Raw genomic sequence first — 15,768 nt, forward strand, 5'->3', positions numbered from 1 at the left:
TTAACACCCTTGAGACGCTGAAATCCTTCAAGGTTTACACAGCAGAAGTAACCCTGAATGACTCTTTCAGTGACAGGCAGCATCTGATATAATGCCAGAGGAAAGAGATTTGCCTGCTAGGACTTCCATGCATCGTAGGCATGTATCAGTTATCTATATCCTTTGAACCAAGCAAAAGTTATGTGCATTCCAACCCTGATTAGACGTCAGGTCTCAGGGTATGGTATAATCCAGGGGTCCCCCACCTCTGGGGTCTAATGCCTGATGATTTGAGATGGAGCTGATGTAATAGTAATAAAAGAAATAAAGCGCACAATAGACAGAAGGCCCTTGAATCATCCTGAAACCATCCCTGACCCTGACTTTGAAAACACTGTCTTCAAAAACACTGTCTTCCATAAAATGGGTTCCTGCTGCCAAAAATGTGGGGGACCACTCCATACAATACTCTCATATTGGAAATAATCCACTTTTTTTTAAAGAATAGCAAAGTTCCAACATAACTGGTTTTAAAGTGCATAGTACAAATGATAAAAAGCAATTTTTTTCCAACATGAGAAATCAAATCAGCCTTAATTTCCACATTTCTAGAAATACCTTTTAATTAAAGTTATATCTGTTTTCCATTTATTTCTTGTTACTACAGCCTTGGAAAGAAACTGAGAATTCAATACATCTGATAGAAAATTAGAGGGAACTTTAATATAGATTAATTGTAGGTTGAAATGTTTATTTTTACATAATGCGTGTTAGCCTTTTCTAGTTTTTTTTTTGGGGGGGGTGTCTTTTTCCTTGTATGGAAAAACTGTGTGGTTTTTACTTTTTATTAAAGTCAGAAGCTTCTTCTAGCTTGCAGAAAATGATATGCAATTATCCTCTTGCAAATTGAGTTACCACAGCTCAAATTAAAACCTGACTTTCATGGGATGTTATTCTGCAGATCAGTCCTGAGCTGAAACTGAGCTCAGTGGGATTTATGTGAACTTGAAAATTAATAAATTGGCATATTAGTTGTAAAATACAAGGAATAATTTCCTGACTTTGCCAGATTATCCATTTGGATTAGTGCCTATAAAAGTTCAACTACAGCTGTCTTCACTCAATTTTTAAATAATGAAGCCCTAGCCCTTCTCCCAAGGAGTTTATTAAACTGTCCTTTGATTAACGGTGTTGCCCACCCCTCCTGGGAAGTCAAATGTATAATCAATATTACAAGCTCATCCCCCCATATTATTTGGAGAACTCAAGCTGCTAGGTCATTTAACACAAATGCATCGTCTAAATTCACGAACATGGTAATGCTGTACAATATTTTTAATATAATTCAGTTCAGTTCAGTTTAGCCACTCAGTTGTGTCCAATTCTTTGCAACCCCATAGACTGCAGCACGTCAGGCTTTCCTGTCCATCACCAACTCCTGGAGCTTACTCAAATTCATGTGCATCAAGTCGGTGATACATCTTTCCCAGCATCAGGGTCTTTTCCAATGAGTCAGCTCTTCACATCAGGTGGCCAAAATATTGGAGCTTCAGCTTCAGCATCAGTCCTTCTAATGAACACTCAGGACTGATTTCCTTTAGGATGGGGTGGCTGGATCTCCTTGCAGTCCACGGGACTCTCAAGAGTCTTCAACATCACATTTCAAAAGCATCAGTTCTTCAGTACTCAGCTTTCTTTATAGTCCAACTCTCACATTCATACATGAATACTGGACAAACCATAGCTTTGACTAGATGGATCTTTAGTCAGCCTGTCCACTTTATATCCCAAGACTGGAGTGAAGGAGCCAGCCATGGTCTAATTAATATCATCACAAGTGAAAAAAAAATCTTTAAAAATCTTTGAATTTTTAGACATAATACTATATAATATAATCTCAGAAATAAGTCCCTAAATTTTCATCAAATTTTCCAAGTATAACAGACAGAAGCAAGAGTGGCAAGAAACATCCTGGCATTTACAGATCAGGAGATTTTCAGCGATGCCTGAATATGAGATCTGTGAGGAGCAGTGTAGCTGTGATGCAAAATTATTAAAAAAAAAATTCCAAGAAATAGGAATAAAAGGAGTTGAAAGTAAGTCTGTAGCAGGCTTAAATAGGAGATGATAGGGGTTCAGGTGTGATTCCCAGAAGACTCAGTAGTAAAGAATCTGCCTGCCAGTGCAGGAGACACAGGAGACCTTGGTTTGATCCCTGAGTCGGGAAGATCTCCTGGAGGAGAGCTTGGCATGGCTGCCCATTCCAATATTCTGGCCTGGAGACTCTCATAGACAGAGGTGCCTGGTAGGCTACAATTGCGAACAGTCCAACACACCTGAAGCAACTGAGCACAATCACAGGAGTTCAGGTAGTTTCTGGCAAGACCGAGAGAGGCCAAATGGGGGTTCCAATATCAATATTCTTGAGATGAGTTAGGTGTGGAGGGCAAGGAGAAGAAAACACGTGAGGAAAAAGCACCCAGAGTGTAAGCAGCGATGTGTGCACAGAAGCGAAAGAGTGTGATGGCCAGATCCCAGCAGACTGCCTTGCTCAGTTCCTAGCTCTACCTTCTAGCAGCTGTGCAACTTTGGGGAAGTTGCTCAACCTCCTGCTCCTGGATTTCCTCATCTGAAAAGTGGTGGTTGGGAGGATTAGTAGGTGTGTTGGGAGGATTAATTGATATACATAAAGAATTTTAAATAAGGCTTAGCATATATCAAAGCTTCAATCAGTGGCAGTTATTATTACCTTTGGTTATTCCCCCCTCCTCATCTATTTTGTTTGTAATTTTTTGTTTTAGTCTTATTCCATCCGTTCATCTGTCAGTTATTTGGAAACAGCTGTGCAGCAAGAGAGTGAACTATATATTCTCCCTGTAAAAATCTCTTCTGCCCCCCAAAATTACCCTAAGGGATAGAGAATGAGCCAGCTGCCTCCCTGGTGCAATGGAAAAACAACAAAAGACAGAGCACTTGAGATCTGAGTTCTTCTTGGAACTCTTTCAGATCTAGAAGCAGAGTTTAGATAAATCAGCCAGTTTCCATGCCATTTTTTTCATTTGCAAAACGAGAACATGAATTTAAAACATAGATTCATAACTCAAAACCTAAAGAGATCACGTAAGAAGTATAAACAAGTGAAGGAGTCCCAGAAATTTGACCATAGGGAGTGGTGGAGAATCTGGCAAACTGAAAAGAATATGCCCTAACTAATGGGACCAATTGATAGCGCTCATCTACCAATACCCAAGGAGTCAGACTTGGTATCACCCATTTTTCCCAAAATAAGCCACAAATTCTTATTTTAAATGAATTATTGGAATTATTCAATTTAATACATTACTTGGGCAAACAAAATATGCATGAAGACCCTTTGGTCATCCATATGTGAACAAAGATCCAAGGGACTTTCTAAGATTCTTCCTGGTTGTCACTTTCCGTCATTCAAATACAATGGGATGCCCAAATAGGACATCTAGTTTCAATCCAAAGCAAACATCCTATGATCTAGTCAGCTACTTTTTAAATTTTTAGTTTAATTGGAGCATAATTGTTTTATGCTGTTGTGCCGATTTCTGCCATAGAGCATGCATAAGCTACACATATACACACATCCCCTGCTTTTGAGCCTCCCTCCCAGCCCCTCGTCTACTCCTATAGATTGTCACAGAGTATCAATCTGAGCTCCTTGTGTTATATAGCAACTTCCCACTAACTATCTGATAGATGGTAATATGTATCTTTCAATGCTACTGTCTCAGTAAGTCCCACCTTCTCCTGCCCCTGCTGTGTTCACAAGTTCATTCTCTACATCTGTGTCTCTATTCCTGCCCTGCAAATAGGTTCGTCAGTACCATTTTTCTAGATTCCACATATATGTGCTAATATATGATATTTGTTTTTCTCTTTCTGACATACTTCACTCTGTACAACAGGCTCTAGGTTCATCCACCTCAATTGAACTGACGCAAATTCATTCTCTTTTATATGTACCGCTACTTCTTTATCCATTCACCTTGTCTGCAGACAAATTTTTGATACAAATGAAAATGTTCACTGACTAATAAATGGTGCAAATTGAAACTTTTGGGAGTAAATTGAATGAGGTCACCTTTTTACATGCTTAAATTTTCAATGCAGGTCAACAAGGTTATGTTTGATACTGGCCAGAATACTGGAGTGGGTAGCCTTTCCCTTCTCCAGGGAATCAAAACCAGGTGTCCCACATTGCAGGTGGATTCTTTACCAGTTGAGCCACAAAGGAAGCCCAACAATACTGGAGTGATTTGCCTATCCCTTCTCCAGTGGATCTTCCGAACCCAGGAATCGAACCAGGGTCTCCTGCATTACAAGAGCTATCAGGGAAGCCCCAATGTTTGATATTATTTATATCTAGAAAGTGAAACAAGTAAAAATTTACTGTTCAATTCTTATTTCGTTGACCCTCATTTAATTAGATGTGACCATTGATCCAAGTGACTTTCTAATATTTCATAATATTTAGCCTCTGTGAGTGCAACTGTGGAATGTCTTTTAATGTCTGACATTGATTTAAAAACCTTAGAGCTTTTAAACAGAAATTAGGGTGCTAGTTTGGGAAATAATTTTCTGAATATTTTTCTTTATTTCTTACTTTTTAAAAACTTCCATCATTCTATTTTAAAAAGTACTTAAACTTGTATTGTGCTACAGAAAGCTGAGAGAGAAATTTCTTTCTCTAAAGGTAGAGATAGAAATGCAACCACATATTTTGTGCTTCTGAAATTATTTATCCCCCTGCAATCATCTTTGGCAAAGATATAATTACCTCAATTAAAAAAAAAGTTGAAAAAGGCATTTGGCATACAAATCTCTGCAGTGCATTCACTGAAAAGATAAGCAAAACTCCTTCTAAATAACAAATGATATTTAAAGAGTGGCTTTCTTTGAAATATATCATATCCCAAATCCGGGAGATCAGATTATACACACTTAAGAACATGAGCATTTCCTTTCATTTACTTGCAAAATCAAGAATTTTAGCTCTTATTAAATAGCAATGAAAAAAATTGTTGCAAGTTTGCTGTAAGAATTCTAGAATAGAACAAAATTAGAAGCTTTTCCCGTAGTTTTTGTTGCTGTTGTTATTGTTAATGGTAAATGCACAAATAATATACAGTTGGGAAGTGGGATGTGGGAAACCACTTAGCAAAATAAAATAAAAGATATTTAAAGGACAGAATGAGATATTGCAAATTATACCATGGCAGAAACTAATGTCAGCTTCTGTGAAAAGATTAATGTGAATTTATCAAAGTACTTTGAATTAATGCAAATATAATATGTAATTTTAATTAAAGCTTTACCAAAAGACAAACCATTGCTTAGTACAAACTTTGAAAAAGTCTTTTGTGGACTTATTTTATAGTAACAAGGGCAGATGTTTTTTATTTTTATTTTTTCAGTTAATAATATATGAAGGCTCTCCAGGTGGGCATGTGGCCACCTCCCATCAGAAAGTGAAATATTCTCAGCAAATGGCTATAATTCCCTTTATATGTCTAAAACATAAAAATCTTATTTAGAACTCTGCCTTTGCCATCTGGTTGATTGAATCTAAATAGATTCATCTGAAGTCTTAGCAATGATAAGCTTCATCTGAAATTTTGGCAGTGATATGGGGTTAAAATCAAAGGCTCTACAATTTTCATGGGGTAGGAGTTTTTGACATCGACTGTGTACAGATTGGTTGAACTAATGTATGGCCTTTATTCTGCCATTTCTTTTAACGTGTGTTTGTCACATAGTATTTATGATTCAGCAGTGTCAAAGCTGAAAATATTTTGTTCCTCACATACAGTACAACCTCAAATAAAGTGCACCCCTTGATGGATGCCAGTCAGACATGATGTATTATAAAAAAAAAAAAAAAAGCAAAAACTAAAACAGTAAAAAAGGTCACTGAACACAGACACAAATGAAAAGGTGGTTTAGAGCAACAGCACCGAGACCTCCAGGGACTTTCCTTTTCAGCCCATACCAGTCTTAAAAGTCAACGCATGTCTTTTAAATATCATGATTCATAACACATTCTTTACACAATCATGGAAATGTGGCTTTGTGGTTGAAACAACAACAAAAGAAATCAAATGAAACTTAGATCCTGTTTGTGCCTTCACAGGGTAAAAGGTAAAACAGGTAATATTTTCTGAATAGATGTTTTAAGTGCCAAGAACTATGCTAAAGAGTTTATATGTATTATTCCAAGTAAAATTAACCTTAAAAACCTACGAGCTAAGTATTCTCAATATGCCTGATGACAGATGATGGGACTAGAGCTCAGGAAGAAGTAAAGCAACTTGCCTGAAGGAAAATAATTTTCCGGAAGGCAAAAAACCACCTTAGCAACAAAAAAGCCAAGCCTGACTCCTAGTCCATTCTTTTGATCATTATGCTAGTCTGGCAGACAATTTAAGTCAGACAATTTAACTTCTTCAGAAACATCCTAGTTAATCCAAGGATAAAGATCTTCTTCACTTATCTTCCTAGATTTATTTGTCATTGGTAAGGTACTGATGAGAAGTGACCTCGGAGAAATCCAAAAAGATCATCTTTTTATCTTGTTGTGTTTTTCATAATCACCAGAGCCCTTCATTTAAAAAATCAGGGAGAAGGAAGTAACACCTGTCATGTTCAGGTACAATGATTTGGTAGGCATAACTTGTTACCCCTGTGGTTTATTATTTCCATTTTCCTTCATACAGAACCCACTGCTGCTCCCACAGATGTCAAGGCTACAAGTGTATCTGTGTCAGAGATTCTTGTTGCATGGAAACATATTAAAGAAAGTCTAGGAAGACCACAGGGATTTGAGGTATGAATAGAATTCTTGAAAATAACCCTTATTATTTCTGTTGCCATTGTTTTCTCCTGAAGAGATGGTTTGGTGACACTTTAACAAGATTACATTCCTTTGAAATTTTGCTCTATGGAAAATAAGAAATATACTATTTTACTGACATATATTATGCTGCTCATTAGCTGGCTTATTTTTCAGGATAGTAGTTTCCACAGCACCAGACAAAGGTTTTCGAAAAATGAAAATAGATAGACCTTAAGATAAAAACCAGGACCTACCAGCTGCTATTTACTGGTATCCAATTCCGGTTAAAAAAATTCTTGTGTATTTGTGGTTAAAAATATTCTTGTATATCTCTGTCCCATAATTTAATGTATAAAACAAGTTTTCCTACTATGCTGTTCATGGCACATCTTATCTCCTATACTAACTACTCAAATTTGCTTGAAACTTGGTAAAATTGCCCTTCCAATTGTGTTGTTTTTAAACATAGTTATGCCAGCCTTATAACAGTGAACATTTTATAACAATTCATTGACTTCACTAAAATTCTAGCCTCCACATGGACTCAATGTCTGCGGGCAGTTTGTGAACTGGAGTATGCCACAAAAACAAGATCCCACACTTCCATCCTGCTCTTATTCTTCCCTTTGCCAGTGAGGCATAGGATTAGAGGGGTAACTTATAAAATGCAAAGAAGTAACATCTAATCCAAGATCTTAACTGTCTTTAAACTTTTAATGTTTACTTTTCCTCTGTTTAAACTCCCACTTACAGAAAATCATCTTGACTTTTGAACAATGACATAATATAGGACTTGTATACCATAGTTTCCAGGCTAAAAATCATCTTTTTTTACTCTATTTGTGTTTTCAAATAATGCCTAAGAGCTATTTGATTAATATAGAACTAGCTTTTGATAAAGATTACTGTGATTGGGAGTTTATACAATCTTACTAAGAGTTACAGCAAAGTACATTTATTGAAAAACATTACTTAAAGTATCGTGGATTTATTTCTATAATTTTGCTTCGATTCATTATTTGGCAATACACTTCAATATGTATCATACCAGGATCACATGTTTGATTTATTAAAATCTCTTTTTCTCACTATCCACACTGCAGGGACCATGTCTGTTTACCAGTGAATTTCAGGACTGTGAATACAATAAGTATTTATTGAGTGAGTGAATATCTATGCTTCATCAGTTCAGTTCAATTCAGTTCAGTCGCTCAGTCGTGTCCAACTCTTTACGACCCCATGAATCGCAGCACGCCAGGCCTCCCTGTCCATCACCAACTCCTGGAGTTCACTCAGATTCACATCCATCGAGTGAGTGATGCCATCCAGCCGTCTCATCCTCAGTCATCCCCTTCTCCTCCTGCCCCCAATCCCTCCCAGCATCGAAGTCTTTTCCAATGAGTCAAGTCTTCGCATGAGGTGGCCAAAGTACTGGAGCTTCAGCTTTAGCATCATTCCTTCCTTCCAAAGAAATCCCAGGGTTAATCTCCTTCAGAATGGACTGGTTGGATCTCCTTGCAGCCCAAGGGACTCTCAATAGTCTTCTCCAACACCACAGTTCAAAAGCATCAATTCTACGGCACTCAGCATTCTTCACAGTCCAACTCTCACATCCATAGTCAACCCCTTTTTGTCCCTCTGTAGAAGACATGGGAGAAGGCAATGGCACCCCACTCCAGTACTCTTGCCTGGAAAATCCCATGGACAGAGGAGCCTGGTAGGCTGCGGTCCATGGGGTCGCGAAGAGTCGGACACGACTGAGAGAATTCCCTTTCAATTTTCACTTTCCACTTTCATGCATTGGAGAAGGAAATGGCAACCCACTCCAGTATTCTTACCTGGAGAATCCCAGGGACAAGGGAGCCTGGTGGGCTGCCACCTATGGGGTAACACAGAGTCGAACACGACTGAAGTGACTTAGCTGCAGCAGCAGAAGACATGGGAGTGGCCTGCCCAGTTCCCCTTCACTGGGCCAGGGCAACATCCCCCAACTGCTGAGAACGTTGGCTGTATACTGAGAATTGTCCTACACTGTTATTACCTGAAAAGATATCTTCCTCATAATCGGGCAACCCTAGGTCAATTACACTGGTTGAAACTCGTCCCTTGATTCAAGGAGGAAACAACTTAATGGTGCATGTTACTATCCGGAGCCTTTGTCGTGCACATCAGACCAAGGCTAGATTATCTGGGACCCCATTCTTGCTCAGTTCCCTCTCTCCCTCTGTCCTCTTCTCCCTTCCTTATAGATATTTACCTGCAAGCCTTCTCAATAAATCACAATGATCAAATCACTGTCTCAGGGTCTGCTTCTATGGAACCCAATCTAAAACAACTACGCAAGCATAGGTCCAACTAGAACACTGAATCAGAACATTTGGTGTACATACTTATAGAAAGTCACAGTGTATTCTGTTGTACAGGACAGTGAGGATTCAGGCTTTTACATCTCAAAGTGGTGCTCCTCTCACACAGCCAGATCTTCAACTTTTTTCCCTTGTCTGTACTAATGGTGGGACATTCACATTCCCACCATGATTCACCTGTAACAATAGCTATTATCAGTGCTTCCCTGATAGCTCAGTTGGTTAAGAATCTGCCTGCAGTGCAGGGGACCCTGGTTCAATTTCTGGGTTGGAAAGATATGTTGCAGGAGGGGTAGGCTACCCACTCAAATATTCTTGGGCTTCCCTTGTGGCTCAGCTGGCAAAGAATCTACCTGCAATGTGGGAGACCTGTGGTAGATCCCTGGGTTGGGAAGATCTCCTGGAGAAGGGAAATGCTATCCACTCCAGTATTCTGGCCAGGAGAATTCCATGGACTCCATGCATCCATCGGGTTGCAAAGAGTCGGACACAACTGAGTGATTTTCACTTTCAGCTTTTTCATATTCCCACCGTGATTCACCTGTAATATCAGCTTCTCCAGAGATCACATAAGATCTAGATTTGTGCACAATCCTTCTCTTTATAAATATGTCACCAGCATTCAACAAATATTTATTGGAGGCATATTAAGTAACAGACACTCAGATAGATGTTAGGGATAAAACAATGAGAAATTTGAAGTCCCTATCTTCATGAAGCTTATGTTATAGTAGGGAACACAAACAATAAAGAAGCTAACAAATAAATATGTAGTATAATTTCAGTTGCTGATGTATACTGTGCTAAATGAACTGCTCAAGAAGGTAGCATTGACTCTGTTGACTATAGAGGTTTGAAGAATCACAGTTCCCGAGGTTGTGACATTTGACATGATCATATGAGAGATATGGGGTGGGGGGCAGAGAAAATAGTGAACTCAAAGACTCTTACTTAAAAGCATCCTGACCTTGTTCAAAGAACAGAACAGGAGTAGTATTGGTGAGACAGCAGTGAACAATAGGGAGAGTGGGAGCGTGATGAAGAAAAATGGCCAGGACAAGAACAGGTTAGGTGGAGTCAGTCTTGGGAACCACAGGGACTTTAGATTTTATCTTCAGTATAAGGAAAACCCATGAAAGGATTATGAACAAAGAAAGTCAAGTCAGGATCTTACTCATATTTTAAAAGGGTCTCTTGGTCTAGAGGGTAAAGAATAGACTCTAGAGAGGACCTCAGGAGATCAGTGGAAAAACAGTCCTTCCAACCTAGTGGATGATGACTTTGCTTTTAACTAGAACAGTAGCAATGGAATCAATGAAACATGACCTTTTAAGATATATTTTGAGTGGAAGTGTGACAAGATTTGATTATGAATTGGATGTGAACTATGAAAAAGAGAGAAGTGAAAGGTAATTCCAGACCTATCTGACCCAAGAAACTGGGTGAATGACAAATCACTCACATACATAAGGAAGTCATGGAGAAGAGCATATTTTAGAGAAAAAAAGATATTAAAGATTCTGTGTTTGATATGATAAATTTTATAAACATTTTTATTTCAAAAAAACTTATCAATTAAGTCTTGTTTTAAGAGAAAGTTTAGAGATAGAGCTATCACTCTGAGGATTCATCAGTATATTAATGGTTTTTATACATGTGCTAGCCAAGATCTCCTGTAGCATATTGGGCACCAACTGACCTGGGGAGTTCCTCTTTTGGTATCCTATCATTTTGCCTTTTCACACTGTTCATGGGGTTCTCAAGGCAAGAATACTGAAGTGGCTTGCCATTCCCTTCTCCATTGGACCACATTCTGTCAGACCTCTCCACAATGACCCGCCCATCTTGGGTTGCCCCACAGGCATGGCTTGGTTTCATTGAGTTAGACAAGGCTGTGGTCCTAGTGTGATTAGATTGACTAGTTTTCTGTGAGTATGGTTTCAGTGTGTCTGCCCTCTGATGCCCTCTTGCAACACTTACCATCTTACTTGGGTTCCTCTTACCTTGGCGTAAGGTATCTCTTCACGGCTGTTCCAGCAAAGCACAGCCGCTGTTCCTTACCTTGGACGAGGGGTATCTTCTTACCGCCACCGTTCCAGACCTTCAACGTGGGATAGCTCCTCTAGGCCTTCTTGTGCCTGCGCAGCCACCATTCCTTGGGTTGCTCCTCCTGGCCACCGGCCCTGGCCTCGGGCATGGGTGGCTCCTCCCAGCTGCTGCCCCTGGCCTCGGGCTCAGGGTGGCTCCACAAGGTCACCACCCCTGGCCTCGGGCATGAGGTGGCTTCTCCTGGCCACCTCTGATCTTGGATGAGGGGTGTCTCCTCCAGGAGACAGTAGGAACAGTAGGAAATGGCAAAATGATAAGATACCAAAAGAGGAACTCTCAAGGTCATTAGGAGCCCAATATGCTACTGGAGATCAGTGGAGAAATAACTCCAGAAAAAATGAAGGGATGGAGCCAAAGCAAAAACAATACCCAGCTGTGGCTGTGACTGGTGAGAGAAGCAAGATCTGATGCTGTAAAGAGCAATATTGCATAGGAACCTAGAATGTCAGGTCCATGAATCAAGGCAAATTGGAAGTGGTCAAACGAGATGGCAAGAGTGAATGTCGACATCCTAGGAATCAGCAAACTAAAATGGACTGGAATGGGTGAATTTAACTCAGATGACCATTACATCTACTACTGCGGGCAGGAATCCCTGAGAAGAAATGGAGTAGCCATCATGGTCAACAAAAGAGTCTGAAATGCAGTACTTGGATGCAATCTCAAAAATGACAGAATGATCTCTGTTCGTCTCCAAGGCAAACCATTCAATATCACAGTTATCCAAGTCTATGCCCCAACCAGTAATGCTGAAGAAACTGAAGTTGAACGGTTTTATGAAGAGCTACAAGATATTTTAGAACTAACGCCCAAAAAAGATGTCCTTTTCATTAAAGGGGACTGCAATGCAAAAGTAGGAAGTCAAGAAACACCTGGAGTAACAGGAAAATTTGGCCTTGGAATGCAGAATGAATCAGGGCAAAGACTAATAGAGTTTTGCCAAGAGAATGCACTGGTCATAGCAAACACCCTCTTCCAACAACACAAGAGAAGACTCTACACATGGACATCACCAGATGGTCAACACTGAAATCAGATTGATTATATTCTTTGCAGCCAAAGATGGAGAAGCTCTATACAGTCAACAAAAACAAGACCGGGAGCTGACTGTGGCTCAGATCAAGAACTCCTTATTGCCAAATTCAGACTTAAATTGAAGAAAGTAGGGAAAACCACTAGACCATTCAGGTATGACCTAAATCAAATCCCTTATGATTATACAGTGGAAGTGAGAAATAGATTTAAGGGTCTAGATCTGATAGACAGAGTGCCTGATGAACTATGGAATGAGGTTCGTGACATTGTACAAGAGACAGGGATCAAGACCATCCCCATGGAAAAGAAATGAAAAAAGCAAAATGGCTGTCTGGGGAGGCCTTACAAATAGCTGTGAAAAGAAGAGAGGCAAAAAGCAAAGGAGAAAAGGAAAGATATAAGCATCTGAATGCAGAGTTCCAAAGAATAGCAAGAAGAGATAAGAAAGCCTTCTTCAGCAATCAATGCAAAGAAATAGAGGAAAACAACAGAATGCAAAAGACTAGAGATCTCTTCAAGAAAATTAGAGATACCAAGGGAACATTTTATGCAAAGATGGGCTCGGTAAAGGACAGAACTGCTCTGGACATAACAGAAGCACACTATATTAAGAAGAGGTGGCAAGAATACACAGAAGAACTGTACAAAAGAGATCTTCACGACTCAGATAATCATGATGATGTGATCACTCATCTAGAGCAAGACATCTTGGAATGTGAAGTCAAGTGGGCCTTAGAAAGCATCACTACCAACAAAGCTAGTGGAGGTGATGAAATTCCAATGGAGCTGTTTCAAATCCGGAAAGATGATTCTGAAAAAGTGCTGTACTGAATAAGCCAGCAAGTTTGGAAAACTCAGCAGTGGCCACAGGACTGGAAAACATCAGTTTTCATTCCAATTCCAAAGAAAGGCAATGCAAAAGAATGCTCAAACTACCGCACAATTGCACTCATCTCACATGCTAGTAAAGTAATGCTCAAAATTCTCCAAGCCAGACTTTAGCAATACGTGAACCGTGAACTCTCTGATGGGTAAGCTGGTTTTAGAAAAGGCAGAGGAACCAGAGATCAAATTGCCAGCATCCGCTGGATCATGGAAAAAGCAAGAGAGTTCCAGAAAAACATCTATTTCTGCTTCATTGACTATGCCAAAGCCTTTGACTGTGTGTATCACAATCAACTGTGGAAAATTCTGAAAGAGATGGGAATACCAGAGCACCTAACCTGCCTTTTTGAGAAATCTGTATGCAGGTTAGGAAGCAACAGTTAGAACTGGACATGGAACAACAGACTGGTTCCAAATAGGAAAAGGAGTACGTCAAGGCTGTACATTGTCACCCTGCTTATTTAACTTATATGCAGAGTACATCATGAGAAACGCTGGACTAGAAGAAACACAAGCTGCAATCAAGATTGCCAGGAGAAATATTAATAATCTCAGACATGCAGATGACACCACCTTTATGGCAGAAAGTGAAGAGGAGCTAAAAAGCCTCTTGATGAAAGTGAAAGTGGAGAATGAAAAACTTGGCTTAAAGCTCAACATTCAGAAAACTAAGATCATGGCATCTGGTCCCATCATTTCATGGGAAATAGATGGGGAAACAGTAGAAACAGTGTCAGACTTTATTTGGGGGGGCTCCAAAATCACTGCAGATGGTGACTGCAGCCATGAAATTAAAAGACACTTACTCCTTGGAGGAAAAGTTATGTCCAACCTACATAGTATATTCAAAAGCAGAGACATTACTTTGCTGACTTAGGTCCATCTAGTCAAGGCTATGGTTTTTCCTGTGGTCATGTATGGATGTGAAAGTTGGACTGTGAAGAAAGCTGAGCACCAAAGAATTTATGCATTTGAACTGTGGTGTTGGAGAAGACTCTTGAGGGTCCCTTGGACTGCAAGGAGATCCAACAAGTCCATTCTGAAGGAGATCAACCCTGGGATTTCTTTGGAAGGAATGATGCTAAAGCTGAAACTCCAGTACTTTGGCCACCTCATGCGAAGAGTTGACTCATTGGAAAAGACTCTGATGCTGGAAGAGATTGGGGGCAGGAGGAGAAGGGGACGACAGAGGATGAGATGGCTGGATGGCATCACGGACTCGATGGACATGAGTCTGAGTGAACTCTAGGAGTTGGTGATGGACAGGGAGGCCTGGCGTGCTGCGATTCATGGGGTCACAAAGAGTCAGACACTACTGAGCGACTGAACTGAACTGAACTGAGCCAAGATCATTGAGTATCGATACAGATGTCTGAGGATTGAGCCCTATGGTCTGTCACCATTTGGAACAGAAGAGAGAAAGAGGATATGGCCAAAGAAACTATAGGAGACACAAAGAAGTTCAAAAGCCAAGAAAAGAATTTTAAGATTTCATGTTCTACTGAGTCAAACAAAAGCTGCTAAGAAATTCAGAATTTTGAGGCCTGAGACTGCCAATGGATATAGCAATGCAGAGATCCTATTGACCACAGTGATGCCAATGATCAAGTTTTGACTAAAGAATAAGGTCAAGATCACTCGGAACTACACTCAAGAGTGTCAGAGCACAAAGTTTCTGTTAAATCTACCTTATTCAAAATGACAACTTACAAGCAAAAAGAGAATATCCTTAAAGATATAAGTGAATAGGGATTAATCAAATTCTGAAGCAATTATCACATGACAGCATTTTTAATTAAAATAAATCAAGGCAAATTCTGACAACTAGTTTTATATGTAACAATGGCACAGAATCCATGGGCACAATTGCAGTTATTCTATTTTATAGTACATTATAAATTGAAGTTTTAAAAAGATGGCATCTTGTCACCAAAAAGAATCAATATCTTGTTAATGGGAATATCAAATGCATGCTTTTATGATCAGAAAATAATTAAAACATTTAGGACCACCATGATGTTTAAAAATCTGCTTTGCAGTGTGGAATACATGGGTTCACTCCCTAGTCAGGGAGCTGAGTTCCCACACGCTTCAGAGCAACTGGGCCCTTGCGTGGTGACTGCTGAGCCCCCACACCACAACTAGAGGTGTATGCTCTGCAACTAAAGATTCACATGATGCAACAAAAGATCCTGTGTGCCACAACTAAGATCCACTGCAGCCAAATAAATAAAAGAAAATGATTGAAAACCTTATATGATTCAGTGGCCAAATATGACACTGTTATTTTAAACAAAATATAGGCAGCAAAGACTGCTTATAAATAAATACTATCTCATAATTGCATAGATGCATGTAGATTTTAAAAATATGATGTAAGCAAAACTTGCCAGCATTACTCTCCCACCCTTTTTTTCTGCACTCTCCCTCCCTTTTTTTTTTTTTTAATTTTTATTTTTTACTTTATTTTATTTTACAGTTCTGTATTGGTTTTGCCATACATTGACATGAAGCCACCACGGGTGTACATGC

The 15,768-nt window shown here is 39.5% G+C and overlaps 1 protein-coding gene across 1 annotated transcript in view; it reads left to right on the forward strand.

The window, feature by feature from the left end:
• The window catches only part of LOC102176145 (contactin-5), an 87,702-nt gene that overhangs the window by 25,332 nt on the left and 46,602 nt on the right, over positions 1-15,768 (forward strand). The window contains exon 4 of the mRNA XM_018059878.1: positions 6,723-6,832. Coding sequence (XP_017915367.1) covers positions 6,723-6,832 — 110 coding nt within the window. The remainder of the gene's footprint in view (positions 1-6,722; positions 6,833-15,768) is intronic.

The sequence above is a fragment of the Capra hircus genome, chromosome 15 (genome assembly GCF_001704415.2).
Source record: "Capra hircus breed San Clemente chromosome 15, ASM170441v1, whole genome shotgun sequence".
In the NCBI taxonomy this organism is placed as follows: domain Eukaryota; kingdom Metazoa; phylum Chordata; class Mammalia; order Artiodactyla; family Bovidae; genus Capra; species Capra hircus.